The 20,006-nt window shown below is 44.6% G+C and overlaps 2 protein-coding genes across 2 annotated transcripts; one reads left to right on the top strand and one right to left on the bottom strand.

The window, feature by feature from the left end:
* Positions 1-559: 559 nt before the first annotated feature.
* On the bottom strand, positions 560-1,579 carry LOC110789782 (chlorophyll a-b binding protein, chloroplastic-like). The gene has a single exon (XM_021994484.2). It carries the CDS (start codon positions 1,468-1,470, stop codon positions 667-669), a length of 804 nt encoding a protein of 267 aa, XP_021850176.1. The 5' UTR covers positions 1,471-1,579; the 3' UTR covers positions 560-666.
* Positions 1,580-2,457: 878 nt separating this feature from the next.
* LOC130461540 (uncharacterized) lies at positions 2,458-4,061 on the top strand. Its single transcript, XM_056829682.1, has 2 exons — positions 2,458-3,697; positions 3,934-4,061. Exons 1-2 carry the CDS (start codon positions 2,458-2,460, stop codon positions 3,966-3,968), a joined length of 1,275 nt encoding a protein of 424 aa, XP_056685660.1. The 3' UTR covers positions 3,969-4,061.
* The last annotated feature ends 15,945 nt before the right edge of the window (positions 4,062-20,006 follow it).

Here is a 20,006-nt window from a genome sequence, read left to right as displayed (position 1 = left end):
AATTTTCTTAAACCACACGACACCGGGAATTATGGTTCGATAGGTTTGCTTAAACCACTCTTTTTTTTTTTTTTTGTTTGAAGGTAGCTTAAACCACTCTCTTAAATATTGTAAGTGGTTTAAAAAAATAGTTTAAAACGGTATAACAATTTGTTGATTGAATAATATTTTTTTTTGATTGAATAATATTGCACTAAACTGTTGGTTGGCTTTTTATAACTTTTGGAGACGCACTTAAAATAAAACTATGGTTTGGTGAATTTTTCAAATTGCACTACAGTTTTCATACAAGAAAAACGGTTTAGTTTATGGAATTGTCCACTTTACATCACACTATAATTACAAGTTACTGAAGTATGTACTGCCTATTTTTGTTAGTATAAAATTTCAGTATGAGATTATATTTGTTCAGGTAGAATGACAGTGTAATTATTTCTTACTTTCCTAATTGTAGATTACTATTACTGAAATTTCTTTTATATATCTTTTTGGGCAAAAGAAGAGATTATGTAACAAGTCACCATTTCTCAGCAATGAGCCAAATGATTAGCACAGAAAATTGGCATTTTAAAAGAAGCTCATCCATTAAAAAAAATGAAAGCATTTACTACACCGAGGCATTAAAAGCTGAAACTGTGACACAATTGAACCAGCTTCACAAATTTTTCAGTTGCCGGGAACGAAGTTGGTGGCAAAGTTCCAAGCGTTGTTGTTAACCGGGTCGGCAAGATGGTCAGCAAGGTTCTCCAATGGGCCCTTTCCGGTAACAATAGCTTGAACAAAGAAACCGAACATTGAAAACATTGCTAATCTACCATTCTTGATCTCCTTTACCTTCAATTCGGCAAAAGCCTCTGGGTCTTCAGCCAAACCCAATGGGTCAAAGCTACCACCAGGGTAAAGTGGGTCAACAACCTCACCAAGTGGCCCACCAGCAACACGGTAACCTTCAACAGCACCCATCAAGATAACTTGGCAAGCCCAAATAGCAAGAATACTTTGTGCATGAACCAAACTTGGGTTACCCAAGTAGTCAAGTCCACCTTCGCTAAAGATTTGTGATCCAGCCTTAAACCAAACAGCTTCACCAAACTTAACACCATTACGGGCCAAAAGCTCTGGGAAAACACAGCCCAAAGCTCCCAACATAGCCCATCTGCAGTGGATCACCTCAAGCTCACGGTTCTTAGAGAAGGTTTCTGGGTCAGCAGAAAGCCCAGCAGTGTCCCAACCGTAGTCACCTGGGAACTCACCAGTAAGGTAGGATGGAGCCTCACCGGAGAATGGGCCCAAGTACTTAACACGGTCGGGACCGTACCATGGGCTTCCTGATGATACATTCTTGGGCTTCCCAGCTGACTTCCTCATGCTGATCCTTCCCTCACCAATCATGTCGGAGGTGCTTGGGTTAAGCTTAACCGCCTTACCGCCAAAGGCCGGGGAAGAAAGAGCCATTGTTGAGGAAGCCATTGGGAAAAACAGAGGAATTGAAAGTAATTTGTAGTGAGTTAAATAATTTTTCAAGTGATGAAGAAAAATGTACAAGATTGGTTATTATAAATAGAGGAAAGAAGGTATCCTCTTATCTAAGTGGATATCTTCATCTGCTTTCTTATTAGCTTGAGAAGATTTTTGGTACCATCCTAGGTGGCAAGCTCTAAGCCATGGAGTCGGATGTTTTCTAAAGTTTAGTTATTGACCAATGTGGAGAGGACATGTGGGGATATTGGGATTGCATTGATCCAGTTCATGTTCATGTCGCACTCCTGCCAACGCATTTACTAACAAGAGTTGGCGGATAATCAAAGACCCCCAAAAAATATGAGCCGTTTACATTTTTGCCTAATATTTTCATCTTAAATATTTGCAGATTTGTATATTTGCCTAAGGCTCTGTTTGGCAATCAATTTCAGTCACCTTAAACGATTAGGCGCTAATAATTTAAGTCACCTTACATAAGTACGAGTGTTTGGTAAGGAGCTCTGGAATAAAATTTAAGGTAGGTAAATGGACTGAAATTGAAACTTTACTAGAACTAGTGTCTGGAAATCAGTCATGAAAATTTTATACCTCTGTAATTTTCTTTTAAAAAAAGGAAGATAGAAAAACCAAAATCCATCGAAACAATTAATCAAACAACAAACAATATTCACCGGAATCTATACTCAATACTAGAAACATGCAGCTTATATTATCTGATAGAATATGTATTTATTTATTTAATATGTATTTATTTATTTAGCAAATCTGCTGTACAAATTAGTTACGTAAATCTAGCCTGGGATATTGCTAATTCGTAACTGTTACCTTGTATATATTGATACTACACAATCAATGAGAAGGCAGGGAAACCAATTCTCACATGGTATCAGATTAGGTACGGTTACGATCTTAACCTAGCCGTCGCCCCAAAATCTTCTTCTTCTTCCTCCTTCTCTTCTTCTTCATCAAACCACCATGGGTGAACCTTCGAAGTTCCACTCAGCACTCACTGTAACCAACGTTAAATCTCTAATTCCTATAACGTTGAACATGGAAACAGGAAAATATCACTCTTGGGCGACCCTTTTCATAGTTCAAGCCAACGTCCATTGCGTTCTTGAACACATCCAACCCCCAACTGACTCTGCTGCCGCAACGGCTTACGCCGCCGCAAAGGAGGCTGACCTCCCTCTCTGGACTCGACTAGACAATGTCGTCTTGCAGTGGATCTATGGCACAATCTCCACTGACATCTTAGACACAATCCTCGTCCAGGGCGACAATGCACTGCAAGCATGGAAACGTGTGGAAAACTTGTTCCATGACAATAAGAATACCCGAGCAGTATTCCTTGAAACCCAGTTCACCACCACAGTTATGGCCGACTTCCCCTCAATCATTGCCTATTCCAACCGCCTCCAATCCCTAGCCATCCAGCTTGCCAATGTCGGAGCCCCTGTCTCCGAGCATCGCTTGGTCTTGCGTCTTCTTGCTGGCCTTCCAGAGGCTTACCGACACTTCGTGTCTCAAATGCAACAAAAGAAAACATTACCAGGGTTCGCAGAGATGTGCTCGCGTCTCAAGCTCGAAGATTCAACAACCAAAGAATGGGCCGCTCGTGATAACGGCGGCGCAGCCCTTCTGGTCGTCGATGAGGAGCCGCCTCCTCCACCACCACAGAATCACGGGGGTCACAACCCAAACAATGGCAATGGGAGGAACAATTACCGAGGTAAGAAACCATACCGTGGCAGAGGTCATAATAACAACCACCACCGCGGAGGTCATAACAACGGAGGGAATAACCATGGTAACAATATCGGTGGTGGTCGTGGCCGTGGAAATCACACCACCAGCAACTACCAAGCATCACCTCCAACATTCTGGCCGTACAACCCATACGGCTGGGTTCCTCCGCCGCCTCCACAGTGGCCCATGCCACCCTGCCCCTATCCAACCACACCGTGGCAGCAACCACAGCAGCATCAACCACAGCAGCAGCGTTCCAACAATCAGGCTAGGGTTCTGGGTGCACGGCCACCACAGGCCTACAATATGCAGGCTTCGAATTTTGGGTATGCTACTGCTCCTGTCTCAAATTTTGGGTATATGCCAACCGATGTGGAAGCAGCTATGCACACACTCTCTCTTCACCAGCCGGATGACAATTGGTATATGGACACCGGAGCAACATCTCATATGACTGCAAACTTAGGTAGTCTCACGTCTTATTTAAAATTGAGCAAAAATAATGGAATTGTTGTTGGTAACGGTAGCACTATCCCCATTCATGGTTATGGTCATAAATCTCTCTCTCAGTCTAACCCCCCCTTAATCCTATCTAATGTCTTGCATGCTCCCAAACTCATCAAAAATCTAATTTCCGTTCGAAAATTCACTAATGATAATATGGTTTCCGTTGAGTTTGATCCTTTTGGGTTTTCTGTGAAGGATTTCCGGACGGGGAGACGCCTAATGAGATGTGAGAGTTTCGGGGAGCTTTATCCATTTACTGCCAATCATCACGCCATCACAAACCATTCATCTTTTCTTGCTGCTGCATCCTCAAACACTTGGCACTCTAGGTTGGGTCATCCGGGAGACGTCATTCTTAATTCTCTTCGTAGCAATGATTTTATCAAATGTAATAAGACTCGTAGTTTTTGCAATTCTTGTCCTTTGGGGAAACACATGAAATTACCGTTTTATGAATCTTTGAATGTTACTACTATACCTTTTGATATCATTCACAGTGATTTGGGGACATCACCCATATTGAGTTCTAACGGTCATCGTTATTATGTCTTGCTTCTTGATAATTTTAGCAATTTTCTGTGGACATTCCCAATATCTAAAAAATCCCAAGTCTTTTCTATTTTTCAAGATTTTAAGGCATTAATCCGCACTCAATTCGAAAAAGATATCAAAAACATTCAATGTGACAATGGCCGAGAGTTTGATAATGGCCCCTTTCAAACGTTTTGCAAAAATAGTGGCTTGCAATTCCGTTTCTCATGCCCCCATACTTCCCCTCAAAACGGTAAAGCGGAAAGGAAAATCAAATCCATCAACAATATTGTTAGAACACTCCTCGTTCACTCTTCTATGCCACCATCCTTTTGGCATCATGCTCTACAAATGGCCACATACCTTCTTAATATTCTCCCTACTAAACTATTAGGATTCAAATCTCCTACCCAAGTTTTGTATCATCGTGATCCGTCATACTCTCATATTCGAGTCTTTGGGTGTCTATGCTATCCCTTATTTCCTTCCACTACAATCCATAAGCTTCAAGCTCGCTCTACGCCCTGCGTATTCTTAGGTTATCCTACAAATCAACGGGGGTACAAATGTTTTGATTTGTCAAACAACAAAATAATCGTTTCACGGCATGTTATTTTTGATGAGTCTCAATTCCCATTTGCAAAATTAAATAAGCATGTGTCCATGTCTTATGAATTCCTTGACAATGGGTTATCTCCTCAATTTCTATATAACTTGCCTACTGGAAACGTAACTCCTGGCCCAACTCCCATTGAGCAACCAACGGACCAACAAGGCACCACTGCTCCTTCCTCTCCTCTTGGGTCCACGCAACAGTCAGCACCCCTTACTCCTCAAACAACTCCTACAGGCCCCACGCCAAATCAGCCCAGCTCTACATCTCCCACTCCTCCTCGGCCCACACCAGTACAGCCTGCCCGTATGGCAACCAGAAGCCAACACGACATCTTTAAGCCCAAACGGCCATTCAACTTGAGCATATCCACTACTACAACCATCTCACCCATCCCCCGGAATCCCATTAGTGCTCTAAATGACCATAATTGGAAGGCTGCTATGACCGATGAATATAATGCTTTGGCTCAAAATAAGACGTGGGACTTGGTTCCACGCCCTCCTAATGTTAACTTAATCCGTTCAATGTGGATTTTTCGTCACAAAAAGAAATCTAACGGTTCTTTTGAGAGGCATAAAGCCGACTTGTAGGTGATGGAAGTGGTCAACAGGTTGGCGTGGATTGTGAAGAAACATTTAGCCCGGTTGTAAAACTGGCATCTATACGGACTGTGTTGAGTATTTCTCTCTCAAAATCTTGGCCCATTCATCAGTTGGATGTCAAGAATGCCTTCCTTCATGGTAATCTCAATGAAACTGTCTATATGCATCAACCCATGTGATTTAAAGATCCTGTTCATCCAGACTATGTGTGTCTCCTACGGAAATCTTTATATGGGTTGAAACAAGCTCCTCGGGCATGGTACCAACGGTTTGCAGATTATGTAAGTACCATTGGTTTTACTCACAGTCGATCTGATCATTCCCTATTTATCTATTCTCGTGGATCTGATATTGCTTACATACTTCTCTATGTTGATGACATAATTCTAACAGCTTCCACAGATTCTCTACGCAAGTCTATTATGTCGCTTCTCAATGCCGAATTTGCAATGAAAGACTTGGGTTATTTGAGTTACTTCTTGGGCATCGCCGTCACACTCGTCGATCATATACAGATGCAGATTGGGGTGGATGCCCAGACACTCGTCGATCCACCTCCGGGTATTGTGTTTTTCTCGGTGATAACTTGGTCTATTGGTCTGCCAAACAACAACCAACTCTTTCCAAGTCAAGTGCAGAGGCCGAGTATCGAGGTGTAGCTAATGTTGTTTCGGAATCTTGTTGGCTCCGTAATCTCCTCTTAGAGCTACATTGCCCAATTTAAAAAGCTACATTAGTCTACTGCGATAATGTTAGTGCCATATACCTCACAGGTAATCCATTTCAGCATTAACGCACTGTTTTGGACAAATTCGACTTAGGGACGAACTTGTCTTGATGATGGTGCTAACAATCGATCGAGCTAGATAATTGAATATGGTGAGAACAAGTTGTAAAAGCATAAGGTAATTGTAAGTTTATTGCTTGAGAATTGCGTATCTAAAATAAACATGACTAAGCCATTTTATAGGCATTTACAACATGAGTGTAACGTTTATGGAATAATTGCCCATAATTAGATAATAAATCCGTAATGAAGTCCGGCTTCATCAACGGTTGTAATGTCCGTTTTGAGCCCAGCAGTTGGGAAGACCGTTCGAATAGTGCCACCTCACGCCTTGTTGGCATCCACGCACACAATTCTTTCCACGCATGCCCACGTCACCAAGAGGGTATTTTCCCCCCTAACAATTGTCCCCAAACCCATTTTGAATTTTATTCCGGGAAGTTCAAAAAGGAAAAATGGGTTTTACGAAATAGGAAAAGGGAAACCGCCTCTTAACCTCCCCAACGCTGACGGCGTTAGAATCATGATGATCTTTGCCTTGGGCAAACCAACCGTCCACCTGCGCCAATAAATAAGGCTGCACTTCCAACCATCCGAAATCACTTCTGCAATCTCTCTCCTCTCTTTCCCAGAAAAAACGATCGGCGCCCTTTCTCTCTCCTTTCCTCAAGTAACTGCTCAATTCTTCTTCTTCTTTACTTTTCCTCTTCTTCTCCGATTTTCCTCATGTCGCAGCGAATGGGAATGAAATCCACTCGCGCGAAGAACAAGAAGGTGGTGGTAGAGTGCGATCTGGTTGAGGGCCCAATTTTCGCCCCTACCCATATACTGGACAAGAAGAATGCTCGGCCGGCCACTTGGGGAAAGCAGGATGTGGAGGCACTTAGGGAGGAGTGTGGCTTTCCTCCGTCGGCGGTAATTCGGTTGCCGCAGCCCGATGAACGGGCCGATTGGGTATCGGACGGTTGGGTGTGCTTCTACGAGTACCCCTTCAAAATTGGATACACTTATCCTTTCTCGCCTCTGGTGAGAGGAGTTCTGAGGGCGCTGGCGGTGCCGCCGGCGCAACTGATGCCACAGGTCTGGAGGGTAATGCGCCTGGTTGACCATTTGGGGGGCCAACTGGACATGGAGTTTCGGGTTGAGGACCTTGTGTATACCTACAAGGTCCAGAATTATGGGGCTGGTAGGTACTTGCTGCATGTCAAGAATGACAGGGAGGCCCTCCTTGGTGCGGACAAGTCGAACGACCGCGGGTGGATGGGTCGGTTCTTTTTTGTGGAGTTGGCTAGTTTAGGGTCGACTCCGACTTTTTGACGGGGGAGTGGATGGCTAGAGGTATTTGTTTGTTTTTTGGTGTTTTTGGGCTTGTTGATTTGACTTTGTCTCACTTTTTTGTTTTTGTAGGTGCATCCTTTGACACAGTTGGTGTCGGTGCTGAAGCCATAGAGAAGACTGCTGTGCTGCTGGGAATTCCCCTAAAGGACAGAGCCTTTATCGGCATCAAGTTCGAGCGTGAAGAGCCTCAAGAAGAAGAGATCTCTAAATCTGTGAGCATGTTGACATCAACAGGTAAACATGGGTTAGGATTAGTTTACAACTTCGGGTTCGTTGCCCTTTTTCAAATTACAATTGTTGTGACGAGACTAAGTCGTCAATAAATACTGTTTAACAGGAACTGGCCCCTCGACTCGTTCTGGTAAGGCCCCCTCTGCGGATGCACTGCTGAAGAAGCGGCTTGAGTCGCTAGGGAATATGTCCCAAGCCAAACCCATCACCATGTTGTCACCTCCGAAGCCGCCAAAGACTTCAACGGACACCACGGTGACAGGGGAGACCAGCTTGCTCATGCCTGCTGAGAAGAAACTGCCACCTCCGCCTCGGAAGAGGAAGTTTGCAGTGGAGTTCCCCGACGACTATGGGTCGACAGACGCGCCAAGGGTTCAGCTCTGGCCCGAGGTTGATCGTCTGTGGATGCCGTCAAGCCGGGAGCGTCAAGAGACCCTGTCCCCAGTTGCTGCAACTGTTGAGAGCGTCTCGGATGCCTGGAGGGTATGTCTCTGCTCCCTTTGTTGTTTTATTGTAATTTCGTTCCCTGCATGCCATCTTCGTCTCGTCAGTGTAGTGACTCTTGAATTTTTTCTTTTCCGTTCAAACAGTCCCTGCAATCTGCTTTAGCCACACGTCATCATGTCATAATGTTAGAAGATCAAATAGTAAAATTGAAAAACGACATGAAGAAGGCAAAGCAGGAGGTTGGTCGCCTTGGCGATGTGGCCAAGGAGGCGATGGCAAGGGCTGAGGCGCTGCAGGTGAGTCAAGAGAAGGGGGCTGCTGAGGTCGCGCAGCTGAATGCTGAGAAGGAGATGCTGGTTGTCCAAGTTGACGAGCTGAAGACGTCTCTCTCCAAAGTCAAGGCGAGGATTTACGAGTGTGCTGGTTACTACACTTGGAAAATAAAGGCCGAGATGATGAAGGAGTTCAAGGCGGGCAAACATGTGAACTGGACTCCTGACGAGGACATTGCTCAGATTAACACTGCATTCCCCGAGGACTATATCCCCCCTGGTGCCGTTATCGATGAAGAGGACGTCGAGGAGGGTGCAACTGCAACCAGCCCCGATGTCGAGACGATGGCGGCACCAGGCGATGGCGAACAAGGGGAGAATGCAGGCCCAGCAGACCATCAGGAGTAGTTCTGTCCCCCCTCCTTAAAAAATTAATTATTTGAATGTTGTGTTTGTCACACAATGGTTTCTTTTGTTTTTAAACAATGTGTTGTGTGCTCGGCCTTTGGGAAGGTCGAAAAGATATTTTGTGGCTGTGTGTCGCCTTGAAGGCGGCAGTATTTTTGGATGCTTCTGGGGCTTGTCATGTAAATATTTGTGTGGGTTTCCAATCCTGTGTTTGCTTGTTTGTGTTTGGAAAAAATGTGTTTTTTTTTTTGGTGTTTTGTTTTTGCAGGTTGGGCACATACCTCAAGATCGACTTTGGCGACGCCTCCAGTCTGTCAGAGAAGAACCTGCAAGATGTAAACTGTAGAAAATGTATAACTGTATTCCATTGTATGTGTATTGTACATTGTAGTGTACCAGGCGTTTTTGTAATGGCCTAAATTGTGTTTTGTAATTTGTACAGTTGTTTTCCAGGCATTTTGTATGGCCCAACTCGTAAGATGTAAATTGTAAATGTAAGCTTCGTAACATGTAATGTATACAATCATGTTTGAATAAAACAAACGTTTATTTCTCATCACTTTGTGTCTCTGAACACGCGTACGCAATTTTAATTATGTTCTCCTGTATGCTGTACTGCACATTTTCGCTTCATCTGTTTTCTCCTTGTTGTACCTTCACCATGTAGGCATCATACTGTCAACATAGCAGAGCGTGAGGATTGGCCGTTGGTGGAGCCAACGACCCTCCGATGCTTAAGTCAGTATGGAGCGACATGAAAATGAAAGGAAATTACGACAAGGAGAAAAAGATAAAGAGGGAGTTCAAGGAAGAATACTGGACGAGGTCGAGTCGAATCCTTATGTTTGCTGTTCCTCCCAAGTGTATACTTATGATGTCGTCATGATGTTGTCTGCAAAACGAGATGGTGGCGTGAGGATTGGCCGTTGGTGGTGTCAACGGCCCTCCGATGCCTAAGTCAGTAATGGTAATATTATGTAAAAAGGAAAGGAAAAAGATAGAGGGGAAGAACTTAACTTCTGGTTGCCTATAAGTGCATACAGCTCGAGATGTTCTTGACTTCACAATATGCCGTGCGCACCCTATCTCGGGGGTGTCGACATAATGGTGATGACTTCTAGAGTACCTATTGCGTTTAAAAAGAAACTAGAAAGCAAAAAACATTTGAGTGTTTCGAAGTGGTACAGTTTTAGGTGTGTTGCATTCCAACTTCTTGGGATGGGTGTGTCATCTTTGTCAACCAACTCGTACGCTCCATGACCTGTTCGTCTTACGATCCGGTAGGGACCTTCCCATGTCGGGGCCAGCTTACCGTGTCGAGGATCCTATTTGTTTGGGAAGACCTTGCGTAGAACCCAATCTCCCTGTTGAAATACTCGAACCCTTACATTCTTATTGTAGTTGTTTGCTACTGTTTGCTGGTACGATGCCATCCTAACCAATGCTGCTTCTCTGAGTTCGTCAGCGGTATCGATGTCGTAAGCCAAGACTGAGTCGTTCATCCCTGGAGTCATGAAGTTACTTCTTGCTGTGGGGAGCTCGACTTCGGGAGGAATGACTGCTTCGCAACCGAAGACTAAGGAGAAAGGAGTGTGATTGGTCGCCGTCTTGGGTGTCATCCTGTCGGCCCAAAGGATCATAGGTAACTCGTCTGCCCATCTTCCTTTGGCGTCGTCGAGACGTTTCTTGAGGTTGTTGATGATGATTTTGTTACTGGATTCGGCTTGGCCGTTTGCTTGAGGATATCTCGGTGTTGAAGTGTGTAGGGTGATGTTATATCTGCTGCAGAATTCCTTGGTTTTGTTACTGATAAACTGAGAACCATTGTCGCAGACGATCTCGGAAGGGATACCGAACCGACTGAGGATGTTGCGTTTGATGAACGAGATGACTTCCGTATCTCGAACTCGCTTGAAAGCTTCTGCTTCGATCCATTTGGAGAAGTAGTCAGTCATTGCCAACATGAAGACGCGCTGCCCTGACGCTTGTGGTAATGGTCCCACTATGTCCATCCCCCATTTCATGAAGGGCCAAGGGGACAAGATCGGGTGGAGTACTTCACAAGGTTGGTGAGAGATGGATGCGAACCGCTGGCAGGAGTCGCACTTCTTAGCAAAGGTGATTGCGTCCTTCTTCATGGTGGGCCAGAAATATCCCATGGTAAGGGTTTTGGGGGCTAAGCTTCTTCCTCCGGCGTGTTTTCCACACTCGCCATCATGTATGTTGCGCAGTGTCGACTCGATCTCGTCATGATCTAGGCATCTCAGGTACGGTCCTGCAACTGATTTTCTAAACAATACTCCATGGATGAGGATGAATCTGGAGGACTTCATGCGGAAGGACCTTTCGTGGGTAACTCCAGGTGGGATGGTATTGTGTTTGAGCCAGTGTATGTATGGGTCGCGCCATGAGGGCGTTTGAGTGGGTTGGGGCTGTTCGGTGATGGGCAGGTTATCTTTGGTGATGGCTGGATACATTAAGTGGACTACGGGGATGGAGGTGAGTTTAGGTTTGATGTTGGATCCGAGATTGGCTAAGGCGTCGGCCTGGGTGTTTTGATCTCTTGGTACTTGTTGTAAAGTGCATGAGTCAAACTTGTTCATGAGCCTTTTTGCTATTTCCAAGTAAGCCTGCATCTTCGAATCCTTTCCTGCATACGAACCATTAATCTGACTGATAATTAACAAAGAGTCACAACGTACCTCAAGTCGGCGGATGTTCATGTCGAGCGCTAGTGATAATCCTAGGATCAAAGCTTCATATTCTGCCTCGTTGTTGGTAGCTTTGAACTCGCAACAGACAGACTGCACTATGGTGTCCCCTTGTGGTGATTTCAGCACGATGCCGAGGCCCGTTCCCCGTATATTTGAGGAGCCGTCGGTGTGTAGGGTCCATGTTGAGGAGGATCCAGTGTCGGTTAGTACGTTTACTTCACGATCGACTTCGAGTTGGAGGCTCGGGCTAAAGTCGGCCACAAAATCTGCTAGAGCTTGTGACTTGATGGCTGTGCGAGGTTCATACCTGATGTCGTAACAACCTAATTGAATCGCCCATTTGGACATCCTGCCAGATAACTCGGGTTTCCTCATGATTGACTTCATGGGATAGTTAGTTCTAACAATAACAGGATGGCATTCAAAATAAGGACGTAATTTAACGGAAGCAACAACTAGTGCAAGGACAAGTTTTTCGAGATGGGAGTACCTTGTTTCGGCGCTAAGTAGATACTTACTGATGTAATAAACAGGTAGCTGTTTCCCGTCTTCCTCTCGTACTAATACTGCACTGATGGTCGACTCCGTGACCGCAAGATACACCTATAATTCTTCATTGTCTTTTGGTTTGGATAGCAGGGGAGGGTTCGACAGGTATCGCTTGAGTTGCTGTAAAGCGGCTTCGTGGCGGTCGGTCCAGCTGAACTTCTCATTCTTCCTAAGAATATCGTAGAACAATTTGCATTTGTCGGACGACATGGAGATGAAGTGGTTGAGGGCGGCCACTCTGCCTGCTAACTTTTGCATGTCCTTCTGGTTCCGAGGTGATTGTAGGTTGATGATTGCACGGATCTGATGAGGACTTGCTTCGATCCCTCTTTGCGTAACCATGTAGCCTAAGAACTTTCCAGAAGAGACTCCAAATGAGCACTTGGTGAGGTTGAGCTTCATGCTGTATTCTCGCAAAACGTCGAAAGCTTGTCGGAGATGTGTGATATGATCCGAGGCTTTTTTGGATTTTACGAGCATGTCGTCGATGTAGACTTCCATTGTGTCGCCTAGCTGGTTTCTGAACATTTTGTTGACTAAGCGTTGGTAGGTGGCGCCGGCATTCCTTAAGCCGAACGGCATGACCTTGTAACAATAAGTGCCCCGCTCCGTGATGAAGGCGGTTTTCTCTTGATCTTCTGGGTGCATCAAAATTTGGTTGTATCCACTGAACGCGTCCATGAATGAGAGCATCTCATGTCTTGTAGTAGCATCAACCATGGCGTCGATGTGGGGTAGAGGAAAAGAATCTTTTGGGCATGCTTTGTTGATGTCAGTGAAATCTATGCAGACTCGCCACTTCCCGTTCTTCTTTCTTACTACGACGACATTGGCTAGCCAGTCCGGATACTTCACTTCCCTGATCTTCCCTGTATCTAGCAGTTGCTGAACTTCATCATTGATAATTTGGTTGCGTTCTGGAGCGAACTTTCGTCGCTTCTGCTTGACGGGCTTATGATTGGGGTCGACACTGAGTTTGTGAGTGATGACGTCTGGGCTGATACCGGGCATATCTTCATGGGACCATGCGAAACAATCTGCGTTGGCCTTGAGAAATGCGACAAGTTCCGACCTGATGTCGTCAGGAACATCGCATCCAATAAAAACAACTTGGTCTGGCTTTGCGGGATCCAGGATGACCTCATCGAGCTGTTCGGACTTGGGCTCGTTGTAGCTTACCGGTTCAGAACTGGACTGTAATTGCTATAAAGAGGATTTGTTAGTGGCCGAAGGCTTCAGGGCCGCTTTGTAGCACTCTTTGGACTCTTGTTGATCTCCCTTGATTTCCTGAACTCCCCATCGAGTTGGGAACTTGATGGTTTGGTGATACGTCGAAGGGATGGCCTTCATGTCGTGGATCCATGGCCTGCCCAAGATAATGTTGTAAGATGAAGGGCAATCAATAACACAAAATTTTACCTGTTGGTTGATCCCTTGAGCGTAAACAGGTAGGGTGACTTCTCCGAAGGTAGTGTTTGCTTCGCCCCTGAACCCTATCAACACGGTGGATTTTTTAATGACGTCCGTATCTGGGTTAAGCCCCATCTCTTTGAGGGCATCAAGCATCATCACATTAGTTGAGTTGTCGTTGTCGACAAGGACGCGTTTGATCATGCAATTCCCAACGGGAATGGAGATCACTAGGCCATCGCGATGTTTATCCGAGATGTCCCCTGCATCAGATTCATCAAAGGATATAGGGGTTAGATACTTGGCGGCTACGGCTCGGGCCGGTCTATCTATCTCGTTCTCTCGAGCGTGCCTCTTCGCTGCAGAATAAGTTAAACCACAAATGTCAGAACCTCCAGCAATAAAATTCACAGTTTTAGTATGAGGAGGAGGTGGAGGAGGTCTAGATGGAGAGTTAGAATTGTCTTTGTTGACGACTCCACGAGCTTTGTCTGACATGACGTCCTTTAGATGTCCGTTCTTTAACCGATAAGCCACTTCTCTCCTCAATGAGACGCAATCGTTGGTTGTGTGGCCGATGTCAGCATGGAAGTCGCACCATTTCGAGGGATCCTTCTTCGACTCGGGTTTGCTAGACTTCGGCGGCCATTGCACTGCTTTCCCCATCATTGAAAGATGGTTCATTAGACCTACAGTGTCAACACAAAAAGAATATTCGTTAATTTTTGGAGGTAGATCCGGGCTGTTCTTCCAGTCGGAGTCGTCATCATCTTTCACCACTGCTACGTGCTGAGGTCGGGAATAAGGAGCAGAACGATCATTGCTTCTCTCGGGGTAGGGCAATCGTCTTTCCGTCTTCGAGTAGTCGTTGCCCCCTTTCCGAGAATGAAGAGTTTCTTCCAACCTCACTTGGGCCATTGCTTTAGCTTGAGCATCTTCGAACGTCTTGCAGGGGTATTTGATTAGATCCCTCCAGAGATTGGTTTTGCCATATAACCCTTGTCTGAATGCTTTGATAGCTGTTGGGACATCACATTCAGGGAAGGTCACCTTCTCCCTAATTAAACGGGCTATGTAGTCCTTCAGAGGTTCGTCAGGGCGTTGAATTACTCGGTACAAGTCACTTGTTTGCTTCTCTAGGCACCTGCTGCTGGGGAATTGTTGATTGAACATATTGTCGAGATGAGCAAAAGAGGTGATGCATCCATTTGGTAGGTTGGTTAACCATTTCAAGGCGGGCCCAACTAGCGTCGAACCAAACCTTTTGTAGAGGCTGGCTTCTCTCATTTGTTTGGGAACTGGAATGGTCATCATCCGTTGTTTATAGGTCAGGATATGTTCTCTTGGATCGGACGTCCCGTCATACATAGGCATATTGGGTGGACTGAACCGTTTAGGGATGTCTATTACATCAATGGGATCAGCATACAGCGAGTCGGCATAACTGTCTAGGCTGGCTTCTTTGATTGGTGTTGGTACTCCTGGGATTTTGTTTATCATGGTCATAATTTGTTGGAGTTGGTAATTGGTGTTCTCGCAGATGCTGTTGAGCACCGGGACGAGTGGGCTGAAGGTTTCGGGAAGACTGGCGTGGAGATGCTGATAATCGGTATTTTGGGGGTATACGCCATGAGGTTGGTGGGGAGTAAACTGCGGTACCACTTGTTGCATATATTGGGGCGTTCCTTGAGTCGCGTGGGTACCTGCAACATAAGGGAAAGGCGTTACAAAGCCGTGACTAACCGGAGCGACTGACCTGTTAAGAGGAGTGTATGGAGAATAGTTTCGAGAAGAGTCAGGTCGCATTAGTGCGCTTGGCAACGCTGCTTGTGGTGCCTGGCTGGCTGGAGGAGCTTTCATCAACTGGGGGGGGGGGGTGCTCCTGGTGCCGAAGCGACTACGTTGACAACAGGTTGGACGACTTGCCGAGAGAGGATCTGGTCCCGTTGCATCTGAGCTACCGGCGCCAATCCTTGTGTTGGGAGTGAAACGGGTAGAGGCATCGACATGGTCACCATTGGGGGTGGTAACGGTCGGGATGCTGGAGGGGAGGTAGGGATTGACATCATGGCGGATGTCGCCGTGCCGGCCTGAGATGGGATGACCCGAGCAGCCGTCGTGGTGACGGTTGTCGTCGATGTTCCTGCGGAAAATGGTTGAGTTGAAGGTGGGGGAAGCCAACTCGGGTTAGAGCGGGGATGATTCGGTAGTGGATCGAATTCGCGGATCTGCTGGAGAACAGGACCTCCAGGTTCGCCAAAGGGTACATGGAGGGGGTGATCCGGGGTAGCATCAAGATCCAAGCGGCGGCTCAGCCCGGAGGTGTCGCGTCGGTATTGGAACCTGGATCCGGCGGCGATGGAGGCGGTAGACCTGACTTGGGATTGCAGCGCTTCGTTTTCCCTTTGGAGGATGCTGATGCGCTGCTCCATGGCTTCGAAGCGACGAGTGATTTCGTCGGATGAGCTAGCATTTCCGGCCATGGTGATTGGAATGGTATTATCGAGCTGCTTTTGATTATCAGCCCCACGGTGGGCGCCAAATTGTTTTGGACAAATTTGACTTAGGGACGAACTTGTCTTGATGGTGGTTCTAACAATCGATCGAGCTAGATAATTGAATATGGTGAGAACAAGTTGTAAAAGCATAAGGTAATTGTAAGTTTATTGCTTGAGAATTGCGTATCTAAAACAAACATGACTAAGCCATTTTATAGGCATTTACAACATGAGTGTAACGTTTATGGAATAATTGCCCATAATTAGATAATAAATCCGTAATGAAGTCCGTCTTCATCAACGGTTGTAACGTCCGTTTTGAGCTCAGCAGTTGGGAAGACCGTTCGAATAGTGCCACCTCACGCCTTGTTGGCATCCACGCACACAATTCTTGCCACGCATGCCCACGTCACCAAGAGGGTATTTTCCCCCCTAACACGCACTAAACATATTGAGATGGATATTCACTTTGTCCGTGAGAAGGTTGCACGGGGTGAAGTCCGCATTTTACATGTTCCGTCCCGTTACCAGATTGCCGATATCTTTACAAAAGGGCTTCCGCGCGTACTATTTGACGAATTTCGGGACAGTCTCAGCGTACGACAACCTCCCGCTTCGACTGCGGGGGTGTGATAGAATATGTATTTATTTATTTAGCAAATATGCTGTACAAATTAGTTACGTAAATCTAGCCTAGGATATTGCTAATTCGTAACTATTACCTTGTATATATTGATACTACACAATCAATGTGAAGGCAGGGAAACCAATTCTCACATTATCATCAAATCTCATATCAATTTTTTCAATGACAACATCTTTCCTTGTTCATCAAAGCCTAGAAATCCAATTATGCTAATTCCTGAATTTTCAGCAAATTAAAGTGTTTTATGGTGATTTGAAGGTGAGATTTAAGGTTTTTGACAAAATTTTAGAATTAAACTGAACGAATTTGAAAATCTGAAAGAAAGAAAATAATGGCGAATTTATTTGTTCTTGAACGTAATAAAGAAATAGGGAAGGAGAGATGCAGAAGAAAGTGGGAGAATTACCAACTACATAAAAAAATAAAGATTGAGAAGAAAACATGAGAGAGATGACGCAAATCCTAAATAAATCTGCCAAATGACGTTAATATTTTCTACAAAACCAATCCAAAGCAAGTCTGTCAAATGACCCATCCCATTTATCATTCTTTTAAAAATTATTTGGTTTTAGAGACCCAAATTTAAGAACCTAAATTAAAATACCATGTACTTCCTATTACTATTTTATTTATTTATAGAAAAAAAAAACGTTGATATAGGAGTAAATGAAATGTTGCTAAAAATTCAATAACTTAAACCATTAGTTTTACCAAACAGTTTATCTAATCATCTATCTTATCTATTTCAGTACCTTATCAGTTTTAGTTGCTACCTTATCGATTTTAGTTAATTTATCAGTTTCAGCTTCATTTCAGTTGGTGTTGCCAAACAGAGCCTAAGATATATACTGTACAAGAATATTCAACTGGATTATTTCGAAGAAAAAGTGTAACCAATTTTTTTTAAATGGATGAAAAAGAAAAGTGTACCATCATATTATTGCGAAAAAGATATTGTTCCGGTAGTGGACTTGGAACGGTTGGAGGACTTGACCTGGGATTGTATGTATCACCTTCGACTGTGACATGCACAGTAAAATGGGTTAACTAACCTCGGGCGGTGGTCCGAGTATCACCCATCCGATGCTTAAGTCAGTAATGTAGATTGCTCTGTAATTAATGAACTGTGAAATGATTGGTGAGTTTACCTTTGGCAATAAATCAGGATCCATATATATAGGCGGGTGACCCGTACGGACAATCTAGCGGAAGATTCGTAGGACAACGACTTGTGTAGGCTTACGTGGAATTACCTTCCTAATTAGGCCGACTGGACCTGATTAGGTTAAAATGCCGATTGGGACTAAATGTCTCTGACTGGCCTTTTTGACCATTCTGCCTATAAAGGGTGTCCGGTACGCCGATAGGGAATCCCGTACAACTAGCCCCCTCAGAGTGACTGTAGTATGTTTATTGCTTCAGATGCTTTGAGAAAAAAGAGATAATAACGACCTCGTACAACTAGTCCCATCAGAGTGACTGTAGTACGTTTACTGTTGCAGTTGCCTTGAAGAAGAGATAGGAATACATGGGGAAAGATGCTAGTTGAGGAGTTAACAACCAGGCTTGATGTCATAACGAGCCCCCATCAGGTCTGGGTGGTTTTCTTAACTAGTTTCTTGCTATTTCTTTGGACGACTAAAGCCCTTACTCTTTCTTGGACGACTATCCCCCTTTCTTTTCTTGAACGACTAGCCCCCTTGCTTTTTCTTGGACGACTAGCCCCCTTGATTTTTTTTGGACGACTAGCCCCCTTGCTTTTCTTGGATGACTAGCCCTCTTGCTTTTTCTTGGACGACTAGCCCTCTTGCTTTTCTTGGACGACTAGCCCCCATGCTTTTTCTTGGACGACTATCCCGCTTGCATTTCTTAGACGACTAGCCCTCTTGCTTTTTCTTGGACGACTAGCCCCCTTTCTTTTCTTGGACGACTAGCCCTTTTGCTTTTTCTTGGACGACTAGCCCGGCCTCTTGCTTTTTCTTGGACGACTAGCCCTCTTGCTACTTGGACGACTAGCCCCCTTGGTTTTTCTTGGACGACTAGCCCGACCTCTTGCTTTTTCTTGGACGACTAGCCTTCTTGCTACTTGGACGACTAGCCCCCTTGCTTTTTCTTGGACGACTAGCCCTATTTGCGCTGAGTGTTGTTGCATGTTTCTCCGACTGGACGTGTGGCGGTGATAGTCTTATAGGAACACGCACAAGAGGGGAGGGGGGTGAATTGTATTCCGAACTTGAGTGAGTTTCTTTGCGAACTTAAAGCAATTTAAGGAACAGAAAAATACGGAAGCACACTAGAGGAAAAATCTTTATAGGTTGCTCATCAAAAGTTGCCCTTATCAAATAAGGGTAACCTTTAAGAATATTTTTTTTAAAAAAAAATTAATTAAAATCTGAAAATATCCCTCCCATACAAGCGCAACTTTAACCTAGGAACTTAAAAAAATAAAAATAAAATTAACCTCCTGCTCTCTCCTCCCTTTCACAGTTCCCGCAAAACGTCCTCTTTCTCAGGTGACCGGCGAAACCACACTCGCACCCTCTCTCCTCCTTCTCAGGCGACAACAGAGGTGTTCTTCCCCACTCAATTCGAAGAAAACAATTGCTGAAAGCCGCCGAATTTGCACTACCAAAGCTTGCGAAAATCCTACTTGCGATGAAATTGGTGATTGCTGCAAATTTCTCAATCTTCCTTGCCATAAAGAGGTTCGATTTTATTTGTAATTTTGATCGTCGTCTTCAATTTTGCTTTTTAATTTCGTCTGAATTTTATTGGATTCATTTTGTTAATTTCGTTGAATTTCTCAATGTCCCCTATCTTTAAAGTGGTTTTCAATTTGTAGGCTGAGAAGGCGTATCCAAGAGAATTTATGCAGAGGGGGAGGGTGAGGGTATTGCTAAAACAAGAAGATGGGAGTTTGTGTAATCTTGAGATTTCGTCGAGTAAGAATTTCTTCATTGTGCCGTTTTTTGGTTTGCTTATTCTGGTGCTGTGTAGCATGTGTTGTGATTTTTTGGAATTGGAATTTATTATATTCAGCCTTGAGATAGTCATATTTGATAAGGATAGTCAGACATGGGTACTACACCACTACTAGAAGGACAAAAATTGTTGTTGTTGGATAGAAATGTCTGAGTATTTGATCAGTTGCAAGCTTATACTATCAAAGACAATGTAATCTTAGCTGCTAAGCTTGAAGTTGGCACTAAGCTTTTTTGT

Source organism: Spinacia oleracea, chromosome 5, assembly GCF_020520425.1.
Source record: "Spinacia oleracea cultivar Varoflay chromosome 5, BTI_SOV_V1, whole genome shotgun sequence".
NCBI lineage: Eukaryota > Viridiplantae > Streptophyta > Magnoliopsida > Caryophyllales > Amaranthaceae > Spinacia > Spinacia oleracea.
Note: the sequence above shows the minus strand (reverse complement) of the source record. Positions and strands in the feature narration are given on the sequence as shown.